Below are 17,547 nucleotides of genomic sequence, written 5' to 3' on the forward strand. Positions count from 1 at the left end.
TGGATTAAAAATCCAATATATCCATTCTTTTCTTTAACATTGTGCTTTGGATTCAGACCATATTACAGGTGCAAAAATTCATATAGTTAATGAATTTTATCCGTAGTCCTTCTATTACACTGTTACTGCTGCTCACCCACCTAAGTGAGAAAGTCTTTTGAATTATAATTGAGCAGTGGTGATGTGGTTTCTTTTTTTAGCTCAACTTGTAAGTGAACATTTATATATGTGATCTGGCTGGACTTGCTCAAGGAGCCGTCTGTGGGCACGAGCTGCAGTGATGCTTTCTTGCTCAGAAGAACATGCCTGTGACTTTGCCTTGTTTAGCCCCGCATGCTACACAGTTCACCTCATCCACGGTATTCTAAGCGACTACCTAACAGGTTGTTTTGTGTTAAACCTTTTTATGCTTATCCTTATGGAATGTTTCTTATTCTTGGACTCGGAAATAAGATTCGGAGTCTAATGGGTATGCCCATAATAATTAAATCATTTTATTAACCAGTTAATTTAAATACCTACTTAACATTAACTCCTTTCAATAATAGGGTACTTTGGGTGCCTGGGTGGCTCAGTTGGTTAAGCGACTGCCTTCAGCTCAGGTCACGATCCCGGCGTCCTGGGATCGAGTCTCACATTGGGCTCCCAGCTCCACAGGGAGTCTGCTTCTCCCTCTGACCTTCTACCCTCTCATGCTCTCTCTCAAATAAATAAATAAAATCTTAAAAAAAAATAATAGGGTACTTTAACTACCTGACACTTACTTGGGTTAATATATTACACAATTATCTATTGTCTTTACAAAGAACTATTGTTGGGTCCTTGGGCATAGTAGAAATAACATAATTTGGGGGTTGGATAAATCCAAGTTCTGACACTTATGATCTCAGACTAGAATTCAAGTTTTATTTCTTATAAACTGAATAACAATATATTTTCCACATATTTCTTGCATTAAAAAAGATAACAGAAATAAAATCTCACAGCACAGAATCTGACATTTTAATTCATCGCTTAACAAATGTCACCTCCCCTTTCTCTTCTGGGACTCTTCCGCAGACCACTGCCTTTCCACAGGCATGACTTTTATTTAGGTTCCACCAAAAGCCATCTGGCTAAGGCAAGGACCAGGAGAAACTGATCTCAGTGTGACTGAAACATAATGGATTCAGTTTGGGGCCAAATCAGAGACCTCCAGATTTTACACATAAAACACTTCAGTTATGTGTATAGACAGAAATGTTGTTAAAGGCAGTTTCCCTGATTTTGTAATTGAACAGACATTTGATATGTCTGACCAGATAAGGCAGTAAGGCAGTTCCTTTGTTTTTCTTTAGATATTTACCAGGATTTCTCTGAGATAATATATGGGCTCTTCCTCCCCAACATCTGCATAATATTAACTTAGGGCCGAACCAAATAACGGCATTTGTTGGGCCACAGGTGCTTTCTTGTGTGAGAGGAGGCAGTTGAATTCAGTTAAAAGAGCACGGGAGTCCACACACCGGGGTTTAGTCTGGCTTTGTCTCTAATGCGTGATCTCCCATAAATCACTTCCCCTCAGTTTGTTTTGCTTATACATGGGCAGAGAAGAAAGGATTATTAAATTCTTTACATGTAGGCTACCTTTACGATATAATTAACGTTTCATTTTTGCATTAAATAGTGGGATAATCAAGTTTTCTTAGTGCCCGATTTAAATATTCTCTTTTGTATAAAAACAAATTTGTCTTACGGTGTATTTTCCTAGCACCTGTAAAGATAAAAGTCTTCCTAAATATATATACATAAAATGTTTACTGAATAACCCTTCTCTCACTGGGTACTTTCAAAATCTGTTTGTTTCCCCAAAAGTCTTTTCTCCAATTTCAAACACTAATTTGTAGTAAAGTTTCTTGACGATCCAGCAGGGGGCGCTATCTAAGAAGACTGGCAGGAGGCACTGGTGTGATTCTGCTTATTTTGGAAGAGCTCAAGCTACTTCTGTGATTTCTGTACATTCATTCAAAATCCATGCTGCATCTGAAATGGATTTTAATGACTATGTAGAAACTTAAATGTCATTTGGAATTACAATATTGTTAATGAGTTTGGCACAGTTAGACTTGTCTCTAAATAATTTGTAAAGAAGAATGTTAAGAGTGGCTATTTTAGAACACCACTCTTCTTGGCTATTCTTTCTCTTTCTCTTTTGGTTAAATGAACAACTTTGCTAATTTGGAGATTATGATTATAAAAGAGTATCCTTACATTCCATTAAGCTATAAAGCTGCTACTAATAAAATGACTCATCAAACCCTGTGAATTGAAGGCCACAGATGATGGAACCCAACAAATTCTTTTGAATATGACTTTATTATGCTTTGGCTCTAAAAATTGGTGGTCCTACTGAATCCTGCTGTTTCCTATAATCATAATTGGTTTATCAGAGTGCCTACATTGCTAATCTCCCTCATTTCTATGTTGATTAAGCTACTCCTAATGGATTTAGTGCATACAGAGAAATGAGAAAAGCAAAAAAAAAAAAAAAAAAAAGATACTGCCAGTGAATTTAAATGAACTATCCATGAGACCGAGGAGGGCAGCATGCAGACCCACATTATTAAAATCTGAAATTAATTTCCAACCTTCCTGAGGAGAATAGCTATAGGTTAAATGATAATGATGGCAATAATAACACATTTCTACCCTGCCTTATGGCTTACACGTAAATTATCTCTTTGACTTCTCTCTAAGACCCTCTGTGCTGGATGGCTAGTCCCATTTTGCAGTTAAAGAAACTGAAGCTCAGAGAGGGGTTAGGATAGTGGCCCAAATTCACAGTGAGGAAGTAGCAGCTCTGAAGCTTAAACTCATTATCTTCTGACTTTGATTCAAACTAGGTCTGCTTTTTCTACTATATCCCACTGCCCTGCCCTATCCTGTACTGCGAAGGCAGGAGGGTGTGTGAAGCGCAGACCTCAGTGAGCCCATTGCCTCGTGCAGAACCACTGGGAGCAGCTTACATTGGCAGAGAAGCTGCGGTAGTCACCCCTGGAAACAGCTGCCTGGTACCTCTCCATCCGCTCCTTCAAGGTTACCACTTCCTGGAGGTCTGACGTGCCCTCGCTCTGTGCACCACCGTCTTCCGCAAATCCACTCGCAGGTTTGTTAGGGCCAACAGTCACTGAAAGCAAATGTAGCGCACTCAGATATGTGTTTCGGGATTTGAAAAGAAAATAGCAGCACCTTATGAACAGTAAAGGCATTTTAAATATCTGCTCTTATAAAACAGACTGCGACATTTCACAGTACCGTGTTTTCAATGTCCCACAGTCACCCTCTTCAAGCTTTCAAGCAAAGCTACAAAATGCCTATACGGGGCATATGGTCATGCACACGTCAAACAAAAATATTGTCTCCACTCTTACTCTTGTGATTACTTTGATGAAAAACAGTTATTAAGAGTTCCATAATGTTAATAATGAACCTTCCTGAGGCACCGTGTGTTGAATTTAGGTTAAACGCTGTGAAGAGCATGATCTCATTTACTTCTCTAAGAACCTCATGAGGTAGGTGCTATTCTTTTCTGAAATTTATAGATAAGAACGTAGAGAGTCACAGTGGTTAGAAAACTTTCCCATGATCACACAATTAATTAATTTGATGGGTGGACTAAATCTTTAGCAAGTCTAAAATTTGCTTCTCTCTCTCCACCCCTTAACACTCGAGGAGATGGATCTAGCTAATATAAAGGATTGCCATGAGAATTATAGACTGTGGATTTATTTCTTTTATTCACAGAGACATGTGTTACGTGAGAAAGAAATAATAGTACTCTTAGAAAAAGCTTTGTCAGTCACCCATTTCAGATGGTCTGATATTCTCCCATTTACGCCATCTATCTGACAAAAATACAGGGTAACAAGAATTGCATGCCTGGAAACACAGCAAAAGATTGACTGCATGATCACAGAATAACAGTGGTTAGAAACAGAAAGGTCTTCAAGAGCATGCAGTCTAACCTACTCTAACCAGCTCCTTTTAGGCATATGGAAACATGTCTAAGTGTTTCCTTATGTGAAAGGAAGACAAGGACTCTCCATGGTTCTTCAGTTACATGTGCCAGAGCTGGACTCAAAACTTGATTTTCTTCCTAATCTAGTATTCTTCGCTGTTATCACTTTGCTTGATGGTTTGCTGTTCAGTTTCAAAAACCCTAATTCCAATATCATTGCAAGGGCTTTTTCTGGGACCATTCGGTGTATGGTCCCTATCTACATAGAGATACACATGTACATGTGTGCATGCACGCCTGTATCATGAATATTCACTACTCGTTCATGCACCCCCTGCCATTCACCTTTGGACTGGTAATTTCTGGAACTCACAGAGCAGGGCTCTTCAGTGTACTTTGTTATTTGGATAGGTTTAATTTAATCACTGTAAACCAAGACCCAAACAATTCCTGGTAAAAGATAACCAAGCTGTTTCTTCCCTTTCCTGTTCTTCCTACCTCCTTCCCCAGCTCCCACACTGAACCATCTTATAGAATTGTTTGCTTTTTCTATTTTTAGTTTCTTTTAAGGTTTATGTACACAACAGATGAGAACAACTTCTGTGATCCAGAAAAAATGAATAATTATTTGTTTTGGCTCCCTGAGTATCTGATTTTCCATAGGGAGTTCTTATTCAAATAAACATTTTCACATATTTAATTAAAATTGTAAATATATTTTACTTTATATAAGTACAAAATATACGAGAATACGAAGTTGTGATATATGCACACCATGACTGTACAACGCTGATCAACACTGATTTTTTCATAACAAATGTCAGTTATTTGTGAAATTCACCTGACATTCAAAATCTCATATCCATACAAAAGTACATTCCTCCAGTTGATTCTGATAAAAAGACTTTCTCTCATGCTACTGAAAGTCTTTCACATGTAAAGAAAGTATATCTTTATTTTCCCCTGTGGATTATCTATCTACACAGATGAATTCACTTTCTATTCAACTGTACTATGACTTTGTTATGAATGATCACTATATAGATTTTACTGAACTTGACTCCATAAAGTTTTTCCACATTAAAATATAAATTTCATTTTGTATATTATTCATAAAAGATGTCATTCTTTTAGTTATCTTAACAGAAAGTCAGCGATTTATTTTTGTTAAAATTTACAGATGATATTTACTTTTTAGATATTTGACTTTTATCATTTTTCATCCTACAGGGAAAGGCCCAAGATTAATGGTCAGGAAATCAATGGCCTGATTATTAAGAGATTCAGATTCCATTGCCTTGTGGGCTTTCATTTTGATCACAGAAAATACACTACATCTTAATTTCTCTCTCTTTCCCATCAGTATTTGCCTACACAGATAGTCATAGAGTAGAAACCTTACCTTGAGTTAACAAGCTGTGTCCATAGTTTCTTAACCTTCTAACTCAATGTTTATCCTTTCCTCACCTGATAAGTGATTTTTCTTGCCCAGTGTACTATAACACGCTCTATCTATCTGCTCCTATCTTGATGTTGATGACACCTGATATAACTTTTTAAGGTTGATCAGACAGCCCCCTATTTTTAAGATTGTTTATTTGAGAGAGAGAGAGAGAGAGAGAGAAGAGTTGGGGTAGGTAGAAGCAGAGGGAGAAGGAGAGAGAGAATCTTGAGCAGACTGCATGCTGAGCACAGAGCCCTACTTGGGGCTCAATCTCATAACCCTGAGATCATGGCTGGAGCCAAAACCAAGAGTTGGATGCCCAACTGACTGCGTCACCCAAGTACCCCTAGCCAGCCCCTTTCTTAGGGATAGGTGAGGAAGAAGACAGGGACATTGGTCCCCCCACCTCTTACTGTGCCATCTCAGAAGGCTTGAATGCAACTGAGATTGGAGAACACCGTGAAATGAGTTTAGGGAACCTTTAAAGAGAGGGGTGACACAGAAGAACAAGTAAAGATGCTCATAAAATACCTATGGAAAAATAGGGGGAGATTTGCATACCTATAGGTATAGAAATCAGACTGTGAAAGAATATGGGACAAAGCTAAAGTGGTCTGTGAAAAAGGAAGGGAAAACAAACTTTTCAAATGACCATTTCTGCTAGAAATCATTATAAATATTAACAACACAGAATCATTGTACTAGCAGTGACTTGTCTCCGGGGCTTAGTGGCAATTCATTGTTCAGATGAGTAAACGAAAATCCAAAGAAGTTCAGTGAATTCTCCCAAATCTCCAGAATTAATGGCTTAGCTGGACACAGAATCCATTGCACCCTAAATGTCAACTGTTCTCTTTTGTTTGCTGATGAGAAAATAATTGCTAACCCACCCAAAATAGTTCTATGTAGAATAGAATAAATCCTATAAAGCAGAAGGAACATATAAAGCAAGCACTTTGAAAGAAAATAAAACACTAAAAAATACAAGCTGTTACGAAAATGATTATATGCCAAGGATAAGAATGTCTTTTATAAGAATTCTGAGGTTCTTAGGAAAAAGATTTATATTATTATTTTTATATTTTTTTTGTAATATACTACACATACATCCAACTTATGTCCACTTATGTATACTTATGTATGTACATATGTATACATATTTATAATATACATACATGTACATACATAAGCATACATAAGTGTACACTTACATGTACTATTTCCTTAAATCATGAGAGATTGTATGACTACAGATCTATTTTTTTGGGCTTGAAATATGTGCTTTTCTTCTGCAGTTTTATAAAACAAGATAACTAAATTAACCAATAAAATCTGCCTAGTTACAAAACTCATACCTTCCTGAATTTTACTTTTTATGGAGAGTCCATGTTTAAACATTTTTTAAAATGCAAAGTAGTATAATAGAAGATAGAATGCTCTTCCTTTCCTGACCAATTAATTATTCACCTGCCTGTAGTCAGTCACAGAAGGACTGCGTAGACATCCTTCTGTGTTTCTATGGAGTAAAATAATAGCTTTAAGAAGTCAGATATGGAAAACAATGAGGAATAGTCAATGTAATTAATACACTCTGGGATTTTCTTCTCATTTCACAACTTCTATTATCAGTGAAAGAATTCTTAGAAATATGCACAGATTAGTATTAATAGACATTTCAAAAAGGTTCATTATTGGGGCGCCTGGGTGGCTCAGTGGGTTAAGCCTCTGCCTTCGGCTCAGATCCTGATCCCAGGGTCCTGGGATCGAGCCCCACATCGGGGGCTCTCTGCTCAGCGGGGAGCCTGCTCCCTCCCACTCCCTGCCCCCCCACCCCCCACCTCCTTCCTCTCTGCCTACTTGTGATCTCTGTCTGTCAAATAAAAAAAAAGGTTCATTATTATGAACCATTCTTCTAACCAGCTGTTCAGGAAAATTTAAGTTTGGAATTCAGTGGTCTATAAAAGGATATGTTCTTACAACATTAAGAAATAACATCTCTCTTCATTTTCCATTAAACAAATAATTGTCTAGAAATTTGGAGTAATAAATTATATATATTATCCTAAGATCTTCATAGAGTAAGAATTTGGAAGTCAAGGTCAATGTTTGATATGATAGTGCTGGGGTCAGTGCCTTGCTCAAAAATATGGTCAAAGGCAGAAAAATGTCTCTTTAGAAAATACCCAGTGTGGCACAGTTCACAAGGCCAGGTGCTCTGTCATGATCTTATTTCTAAAGCAAGATTCCACCTCAGCACATTTTCTAAATGTAATTTCTTACTTTCAAAATATGGGAGGCACATTTCTAAACTGTAGTTGAACTTGATAAAGTTTTATGGAAAAGAGGACCATATAACAATACTATAATGGACAAAATTGGATGAAAGGTAGGTATTAAACCCCAGGGCTTCAAAACTGGCTTACACAAATACTGTTTAAATTTTTGTGAGTCACCTTATTTCTTTCCTCTTTTGCCTACCTCATATGGATTATGCGGAAGTCTGTAGAATAAAGTAAGATACTTTGACCTCTACATTTCATTGACAGACCACTTGCTAGTGTTGCAAAGCTGGTATTAGCTGTGTCTGAATTACAGCAGGCACCTGGCTGAGATAAAGTCAGAAGAAAAGAAAGCTGCCAGAGATGAGAAAAGAACTAGGGGTGTTAAAGTTTTTAGAAGAGTTAAAATACCCACTGGGGGCAGTAAATAGTGTAATATATGTTGTGGAAAAGAAAATCACTAACATTAACAGCAATGTGAAAGGCAATGACAGAAAACAGAGAGCAAAATCCAAACTGTAAATTGATAGCATTTCAATGAGAGGCTGGGATGGGGAGAGTGGGAGGCAGAACAAAAAGATATATTTGAAGAAAAATTACTGAAAATAAAATTTGGGCATGGTTTTAAAATATGTACTATAATCCAGAAATAAAATTAAGTTTGAAACATCAGTATAACAGTAAATTCTTTTAAAACATTGCAAGTTTTGCAAGGAAAGAGAAAAATTCTATAATTATTTAAAATTATGAAGCATTTCTGTGATGAAGAAACAAAATTCAGACATCCTTAGATGCCTTTCTTATAATATTGAAAACCAAAAGGAATTATTAAACTGGTTACTGGTTACTGGTTACTGTAGCTCAAAGAACTACAGTCTGTATGAATCCAAGTTGGTACTGGTGTGGCGTCAACATCAAACTTAAAAGGCAGTCCATACAACAAAAGACATCCGAAAAGAAAACAAAGGTCTTTACATTTTAAAAACGTAAACAAGAAGGTAGGAATAAGATCAGTTGTAATAGTCATAAAAATAAACACAGGTTAAACTCCACACTGAAAGACAAACAAATAAATCCAACCATATGCCGCTCACAAGACATCAATCTAAAACAAGACACAAAATTCAAAAAGAAAATATTGGGTAAAAATGTTACAGGTAAATATAAAATGAAGAAAAGTCACTGTGGCTATATTCTTTTCATGCAAAATTACATTAAAGACAAAGTGTCCTAAATGAGATAGCAGGGCCATTGACAGTTGGAAGATACTAATCCCACTGTGAAGCTTTAACACTGTAAACCTCTACATGCGGACTAGCATAGTACAGAAACATGTAAACACCATCAATAACAAGAAAAAGGAGAACTGCAGGGTGCCTGGGTGGCTCAGTGGATTAAGCTTCTCCCTTCAACTCAGGTCATGATCTCAGGGTCCTGGGATCGAGCCCCGCATCAGGCTCTCTGCTCAGCAGAGAGCCTGCTTCTCCCTCTCCCTCGGCCTGCCTCTCTGCCTACTTGTGATCTCTCTCTCTCTGTGTCAAATAAACTCTAAAAAACGAAAAAGGAGAACTCTATGGGAATTTAAATGCTGTGAGTGACATTCATGTATCTCCCTCCATCTTTGCCATATGACATTTCTTTTAAAAAATATTTTATTTATTTATTTGAGAGAGATAGAGATAGTAAGAGAAAGATCAGGGGAGAAGCAGACTCTGCACTGAGCAGAGAGCCCAATGCAGGGCTTCATCCCAGGAACCTGAGATCATGAAGGCAGACCCTTAACTGACTGAGCTGTCCAGGCGCCCTGCTATATGAAATTCAAAAGGAAATGATTCATACTATATAATTAATATGACTTCCTTTAATGTATTTATTCATTACCATTAAACAACTGTGGGTTATCTACGGTAAGCATATGACGCACTCACTATGCTTTCCAGCTATCAGACTAGTTGGAAAGAAAGATAGGCAATTATAACCCAAGAGTTAATGGGTTTGTACCAGGTGAGTGGAGAGCCTCCCAGGGAGGACATAATCCACTCGGGTGTGTCAACGAGCAGGTGTCAGGAAAAGTATCCTGAGAAGTAGGACATCTGCACTGAATCATGAAGGAGCTGGCCACATGAGTATGTAGATGAGCAACAGGACGAGACAGCAGCATTATCAACAAGGCATGTTGGGGAAACTGGGTAATGATTTTGTGTAAAACATCCAACAGTTCCTCACCTCGAAGCACGTTACAGAGTATCAGATGGAGTAAAGAGCTAAATGCTTTTTAAAATGTTGAAAAATCTTCGGAGAAGAAGAAAATGATTTCAGTTGGAGTTCCTAAGCTTAAAAAATAGTGTGAAGTAAGAAACCTTTTAAACAAAAATAATTATAGGACAAAAGGAAAAGTGGAGGGGGCAATTGTAATAAATAGGCCGAAAGTATTATGTTTTTAGTAAAGAACATGGACATATCAGAAATAAAACTGCAAACATTACTGAACAATAAAGGACTCAAAAGAATGACTCACAAGTAAAAAAGTAAGAGCCCATATATATGAAGTGTTTTCTGTGTGTCAGACGTTAATCCACTGAGTGCTCTCAACCATCCTATGAGGTAGAGACTATTTTTATTTTTTATCTCCATTTTACAGATAAGGAAACAAAGACACAGAAAGGTTACAATACTTGCTCAAGGACAGGGGGCTGGTGAGTGTCCGAGCTGGGAGGGGAAGCCACGCAGTCTGGCTCCGGGTTCTGTGACATTCCAATTCTGCGCTACTTCTCAAGGAATGCACGTGTCCAAAAACCAAAGCCAAACCCAAATAATCACCTTCCCAGAGTCTTCAAACGACAAACCGGTGCATTTTTCTGGGGTCAACTGACTCCTATCACGTATACCATAAAAACAGAAAAAATAGTCCTAGATCGCTAGCGCAGTGTATAATCATGACTCAAAAGAAATCCTAAGGTTTAATAGTAACTTGAACTCTTGAGCAAATAAATGAGAATGTAATGATTTTTTTCCTTGAACTTTTCTAAAGTCAATCCAAGAAATCTTTATTTAGTCCACACTAAGAACCGGACAGAACGCTGGCATGCCCCCAAGCCCACGAGGCTGGGGCGAACACAGAGAGCAGCTTCAAACGGGCAAACACACTTCTGGTGACACAGCGATAGTCTCGTGATTGTATTTTGGATGGGTTATAAAGAAGTCAACTGCTTAGTACTTGAAAAATTGATTTAGAACTAAATTGGGGAGTGATGAACTAAATTCCATCAAATCGAAATATATGATCTATAACCCAGTTGGAATTTGTGAATCAGGATATAATACTGATGGACATAGCATTGGCTCACAGCCATTAGCATGAATAAGATTTCTAGAATAATTAATATTTTCATATTCCTCAGCTGATAATAAAATTCATCTCTCTTAAACATCTAGAACACTATTGCTAAGTCAAATTTGTAATCAATTTTTAAAAAGATTTTTATTTATTTATTTTAGAGAGAGAGAGCCGTGGGAAGAATGGAGAGAGAGAGAGGGAGAGGGAGAGGATTGCAAGCAGACTCTGTGCCGAGTGCAGAGCCCATGGCGGAGCTTCATCAAATGACCTGCACTGAAATCAAGGGTCGGGCATTTGACCAACTGAGCCACCCAGGCACCCCTAAGTTTGTAATCAACTTGAGTTTTATATATTTTACTCCATTTGAATATTATAAAATTAAATAGATGGAGACTAAAATTAAAGAGTTAGTATATAGTACAATCTTGCATTTATAGCTCTTAAAAAAACATGGGGAGGAAGGGCAAAAAGTAAAATGAGTGGACGTGTATGCCACACTTCCACACATAAACTTGGCTCTGGTATCCATCCAGCATGTGAGCAGAGTGAATCAGATTCCATTTTTTGAACTAACCTCCCTATAGTCCCATTCCCTCCCAATGCACTGTGTTGTTGTGTGTACGCTTGTCACCTTCCCCCAAATCAATTCTTTCATCTGATTTCATCTGCGCACCATGCTTTCTACATTAACAAAAACAGATACTCTCTCAGGATAATACAAAGAATTAGTTCTTGCCTCCTTACTCACCCTTCCCTAACCAGTACTCTCCCAGTTCACCAGATACTGGAAGAGATGCTGTATTTCCAATTGCCTGTTAGAGGAAGAGGACAAGATTCAGCAACATTGGAAGCAAAATATCGGTCCTCCAAAGATGTTCACATCCTTCTCAGAGTCTGTGACTGTATTATTCCACATGGCAAAGGGACTTTGCAGGTGTGATTAAGTTAAGGGCTCTGAGATGGGGAGATTATCCTGGATTATCTACGTGGGTTCCATGTAATAGTCTCAAGGGTGCTCATAAATGATACTGAGAGGCAGGAGAGTCACAGAAAGAAAAGGTGGGGACAGAAGCAGAGGTAGGGGTGAAAGAGAGGCGGGTGGGGACAGTACAGATTTTATGTTACTGGCTTTGAAAGTAGAGGAAAGGTCCCACCAGTTAATGAATGCAGGCAGCTTCCAGAGGCTGGAAAAGGCAAGAAAACAAGATTTGCCTCCAGAGCTTCTGGAATGAGCTTGGCCCACCCAATGCCTTGATTTGGTCCAGGGAAACCCATTTTGGATTTTAGACCTCCATACAATACTATAACAAATTGTGTCATTGTAAATGACTCCTTTTGTGGTAATTTGCTGGAGAAGCAATAGGAAACTAACACGAACATCCACAGTACACATTCGTGCACATCTCCAAGTCAGAGATCACCACACGGTAGATCCTCTCTAAATCATATTAGTTCCAGCTCCCCCAAATCACTCCAATTTATATATACAAACCACCTTGCAATAGAAACATCCTTGAAGTTATTCTTCATGCTCCCCTAAAGAAATATCCATCTTCTTAAAGATAAGACTGAGTTTAGATGTCTATTTAGATTTTAATCTCTCTGAGTAAGAGAACTGCCATTTCTAATTGTAATGATGTACTAGCAGATAGACTCATCCTGTTTCCTGCAGCTCCTGTCATCTCACAAAAAGTACTTCTTATACTAAAGCAGTTATGAATGAATAGAATTTAGTCAGAAATTAGATAATTATTAGTAAAGTAATATTGCCAGTTTGGGCATATTCAGAAATTTAATCATATTGCTGTTACATATTTTTAAATTAATTGTTTAATTTAGTTAAAGAATTGCCCAGTTACAAAAATCAATAATTGAATACACTGACTTAAATATTTTTGGAATGGTCAAATAAATTAGAACTATTAAATGCCTATTGATGGTTCATATTTTTACAGCCAAGTCCCTTGTTAGACATTTCCCTAGCATAATCAAATTTATATTTCATTATAACAATAACTGTCTGTTAATGAGTACTGATTATGTGTTAAGCATTTTACATGTATACTTTACATCTAATTTTTATAGGAACCATATCTGATAGGTGGTATTATTTCCATTTAGCTAATGAAGAAAGTAGCATTCAAAAGATAAAATCATATAGTAAGTGTCTGAGCCTGGAATTGAGTTCAGGTATTTCCAAACTACCTATTCAACTCTATGGAGTCTCCTATGCAAATATATATATATATTTTTATTTGACAGAGAGAAATCACAGGTAAGCAGAGAGACAGGCAGAGGGAGGAGGAAGCAGGCTTCTCGCGGAGCAGAGAGCCCGATGCGGGGCTCGATCCCAGGACCCTGAGATCATGACCTGAGCCGAAAGCAGAGGCTTTAACCCAGGCGCCCCTATGCAAATATTTTTAATCAAAATAAAGTGTTTTATTAGAAAGTCCATTTTTAACTGAGGCTGTATAGAATCCTCCTTTCTGCTTCCTAAACATCTGTCCACAAATCCTTTCTGAACATTTATTTGAGTGCATGTAGGGATAAGTCAAAGGGAGACCAATAAAGTTGAATATCTCTGACTCTAATTGGCTCTTTTTTCATCCTCAGAAGCTTGAGTTTAGAACTGGAAATGGAAGCAACTTTTTCAATTACACTTCCTTGGTCACTACAGAGCTCAAACTTGAGACAGGATTAGGTAGCCATCTGACCAAGCAGGGAAAGGGACGAACTTCACTCTAAGGGAAGAGAGATGCAAAGCAAGGACCACTGCCCTAATTTTCTCTTGATCTGTTGTGCTCCACGGCATAAGAGTTGGTGTCATGCTTCCATCACAGTGTCCTCCTGTTAAATCTGCTTGTCAGATATACAATTAAGGTGTCTGATAATCTCTCTTCTTAAGGCTTCAGTCATGCATTCAGTAAACAGCTATTGCCCTTTCACTGTAAGCCAAGCACAGTGCTCCAGGCTGGGCGCAAATTATATAGAACCCTGGTCTGCTTGAAGAGAGAAGAAAAGGAAAACACCAGAGAAATCCTCAAGAAATACGGTATTCTAAGAAGTGTTGATCTGGTCTTATGTCTAAAAACAGGAATACAACAGGTTGCATCATTTCAACATGCTGACTTCTTTTTTCTTTTTAAAATTTTATTTATTTATTTAACACAGAGACAAAGATCACAAGCAGGCAAAAAGTCAGGCAGAGAGAGAGAGAAGGGGAAGCAGGCTCCCCGCTGAGTAGAGAGCCTGATATGGGGCTCGATTCCAGGACCCTGAGATGATGACCTGAGCCAAAGGCAGAGGCTCAACCCACTGAGCCACCCAGGCCCCCCAACATGCTGACTTCTGAATAAAACAGGCTCCCAGATGACTGGTCCTGCAAAGGAAGTTGGCTTGTCTGGAGACACACCAAGTGCAGCCCTTCCTAGAAGGGTATCTTGAGGAAACTGGTGGCACACACTCCATATCTCCACCCCCAAAACCACATTTATTTATATAGTGATGAAATAAATTAAGCTGGATCAAGCCCAATCATATTTGATGGGATTAAAAAGCCCCTTACAGGTAGCCTGCCGTGAGGCTCCATTTCCCTTCAGATTTCCCCCACTTAACCCAGACGGAGAGTAGCTCCCTCTGCTGTGCCCTCCTATCACTTAAAAATTATACTTCTAAAAAAAAAAAAATTATACTTCTATTTGTATGACATTACTTTGTGGTGTATCTTTGAGTCCCCTCCCCCGCCCTATCCCCACTTCTGTCACCTTCCACCAAAATGCACATCCCTCCAGCCCAGGGCAGAGCTAAGTTAATTTTGTAAACCTGTTCTGCTCCAGCCTCTGTCTTGGGCTGTTATCCAGCAGGATGCAGACCCACATGTGGATTAACTATCTACTCTGGACCCAGAAAGCCCACTATTTAACCTATTTCCAACACTCACTTTTGACTTTAGGCAAATTGCTTAACTTTTCTGAGCCTCTTCCTTCTTCTCTATGTCTTAAGAATGACAACAGAACCTAGGGATTACTGTGAGGACTGAAGGAAATCTTACAAAAGTGGAGTTTACTGAATATCTTGCACATAGTAAATAATAAATGATCACTAGCTTCCAGTCACTCTAGGTGTTATCATCTCTCCCCTGCAAGTGTAATCATCCAGATAATCCGAGCTGATATAAGTCGGGACAATAAAAGTTATGAAATTTCCCAAGGCTCAAAGCTATAAGTGGAAAGGACAGGACTCGACTCTGATCCACCTAAACCTAAAGCTTTCTGTAAGGATAGTCCATTCCTCTTTACAAATCAGGTATCCACCATGTTTCCCGAGAGAAGGAAAACACAACAATAATGAAGGAATGGACAACTACATGTTGAGATTGAGACAAAGAAGTTGGCGTAGTCCTACTCATCTGGCCACAGAGACAAAGAAAATATATGAAGGAGGTGAAACTACTAACTTAATGTTATGATATCCAAAGCATGTCTTGGCGCTAGCTGATGAATCATGAATTTTTCACCAGAAAGCAACAAGGTAGTACTCTGAAAATGTGAAGTTCATGAAAATCACCCTAGTGTATCACGTGATAGGGACAGATTGATTCTCTTCCCCCCTAAAAAAATATTCCTTGTGGTTTCCCCTGTTCTACATAATTTAGGTAAAATCTTGAAACCATCTCTCAGTTAACAGTTTTCATTTCCCTCTGCAGCCTCTGAGCAGTGGGCACAACACGGCAAACCCTGGTCTGGACCAGCCAGATGGGAAGGATGGGGGCCCTCCCTAGTCTCTGCTGTCCTGTGGCTGCCTACCACAGGCAAGAAGGGTCCTAGATTTCCTCATCTGTGATCCATTCCACCTTTGCTCTGTTAAGTACCTATGCACCGCTAAGTACTACTGCTAAATACTTCTACTAAGTACCTTTATTTAGGTGTTAACTAAGTTGTTGCTAAATTCATTTAGTTTTGAATATAGATATTCTTCTTTATTGAGTATTCCTTCAGAATTCCCTGATACTTTCCCTTTGTCCAACTTTTCACCTTAGCAGGTGACAAAGGATATTAAAAGAAAGCCCAAACCATCAGATTCTGACTCTCACCAATTTAGGCAATTGAAGCTGTGGCAGCTTTTCACCTACTAATCACCCTTTTCCTCTGGATAGTAAAATATATTTAATTTAGGCCTTTTGTCTTACAGAAAGTCAGCCCCTGAATTTACACAAACTCTTTTCAAAGACCTTAAGTCTTTGTTTAAAGTGCTTTCTCTGCCCAGATCCTTTGATATCTTTTTTTTTCTTTTGAACTTAATGGCTCATAGGCTTGATCAAAGAAGGGAAACCACACTGATTCTACATACTTTCTTTACTGAACGTTTTTTGGAAAAACTAAGCAATTGAGGGGAAAGAGAAAATGCTGAAATAATGTAACATATTGCTCAATAAATACCTGACTCTTCCGGAAGTAAGTTCACCTTTCCACAGCAGTGATGTACTTAGAAAAATTCCACCTAAGAGAATGAATGCTTTCAAAACAATGTGCTCTTTAATCATTTAAGGTAGGAAGACAAAAGTGCTAATGTTCAGGAGAAATGTTAAGAATCTGGTAGAATACTATTTTTCTTACCAAAGCTATAGGTTTTTCTAATGTGCTCTAAAATGAAAGGTAATCGGCATCTTTTTCACATGTTTGTACTCTCCCGTATACTTCCTGGTTATTGTCCCCATTATTGTAGGGGGCACTAGAAAATGCTCTGTACATTTTAAACAGTCTTTTAAGTATAGAACTGGTATGTTTATAAGTTAAAGTGTAATAATGTTAATGTATCAAAACTTAGATTCAGTCAGGTGCTGGGTTATTCTCCCTGTCACCATTACTGTGCCCTCCATGCCCTTTGCATATAAATGCACACTGTAACTTCAAAAGAAAAAGATGATGTCAGTTTCCTAATGAAATGTCGGTACTAGGATTGGTCCAAAGAGTGGACGTAATTTAATAGTCTGCCCTGCTGAAGATACCCATGAAGTACATAGTTAGTCAGTCTCATCATCCTTTAATTTATTTATACTTATTTATCTTTACAAATTTGGCACTGACATTTGTTTCTTTTCTCAGATTCAAAACCTAATCCTGTAAGTGCACCATCACTTTATGCTGCTTATTTCACTCCTGTTTTTAAAGGGTGAAGTGTAAAAATCACCCTTTAAATGTTACTCAGATTAAAACTTGCTCTTTCCATGCACATTAAGACAGTGACAACTGTGAACAACAAAGAATTCAATTAAAACTTGCAAACAAAAGTTTTCTTAGACCAATGGTATTTAAACTCAAGTGTGAAAGAAGGTAAAAAGAGTGAAGTTGGGGGGAGTGAAATGTAAAAAAAGCAATTTAAAAATTAGATATTGGGCTTCATTGTAAAATTCCATATGAAGCTTTAAAATAGAATCACTTCCCTAGACTCTTCATTTTAGGTATCAAAAGCCTTGGGCAGAGGGACAATG

General features: G+C 38.0%; 1 protein-coding gene across 3 annotated transcripts in view; it reads right to left on the minus strand.

Annotated features, from left to right (window-relative positions):
* XIRP2 (xin actin binding repeat containing 2) overlaps positions 1 to 17,547 on the minus strand; it is a 74,325-nt gene that overhangs the window by 46,592 nt on the left and 10,186 nt on the right. For all 3 annotated transcript variants that reach the window (XR_001178105.2, XM_013052036.2, XM_004744005.2), the window contains one exon: positions 3,006 to 3,166. Coding sequence is in view for 2 of the 3 variants with exons in the window: in XM_013052036.2 (XP_012907490.1) it covers positions 3,006 to 3,062 (57 nt within the window). In the remaining variant the exon portion in view is untranslated. Of the gene's footprint in view, positions 1 to 3,005; positions 3,167 to 17,547 lie in introns of those variants that run through there.

Source organism: Mustela putorius, unplaced genomic scaffold (genome assembly GCF_011764305.1).
Source record: "Mustela putorius furo isolate JIRA1106 unplaced genomic scaffold, ASM1176430v1.1 tig00003869_pilon_pilon_pilon, whole genome shotgun sequence".
NCBI lineage: Eukaryota > Metazoa > Chordata > Mammalia > Carnivora > Mustelidae > Mustela > Mustela putorius.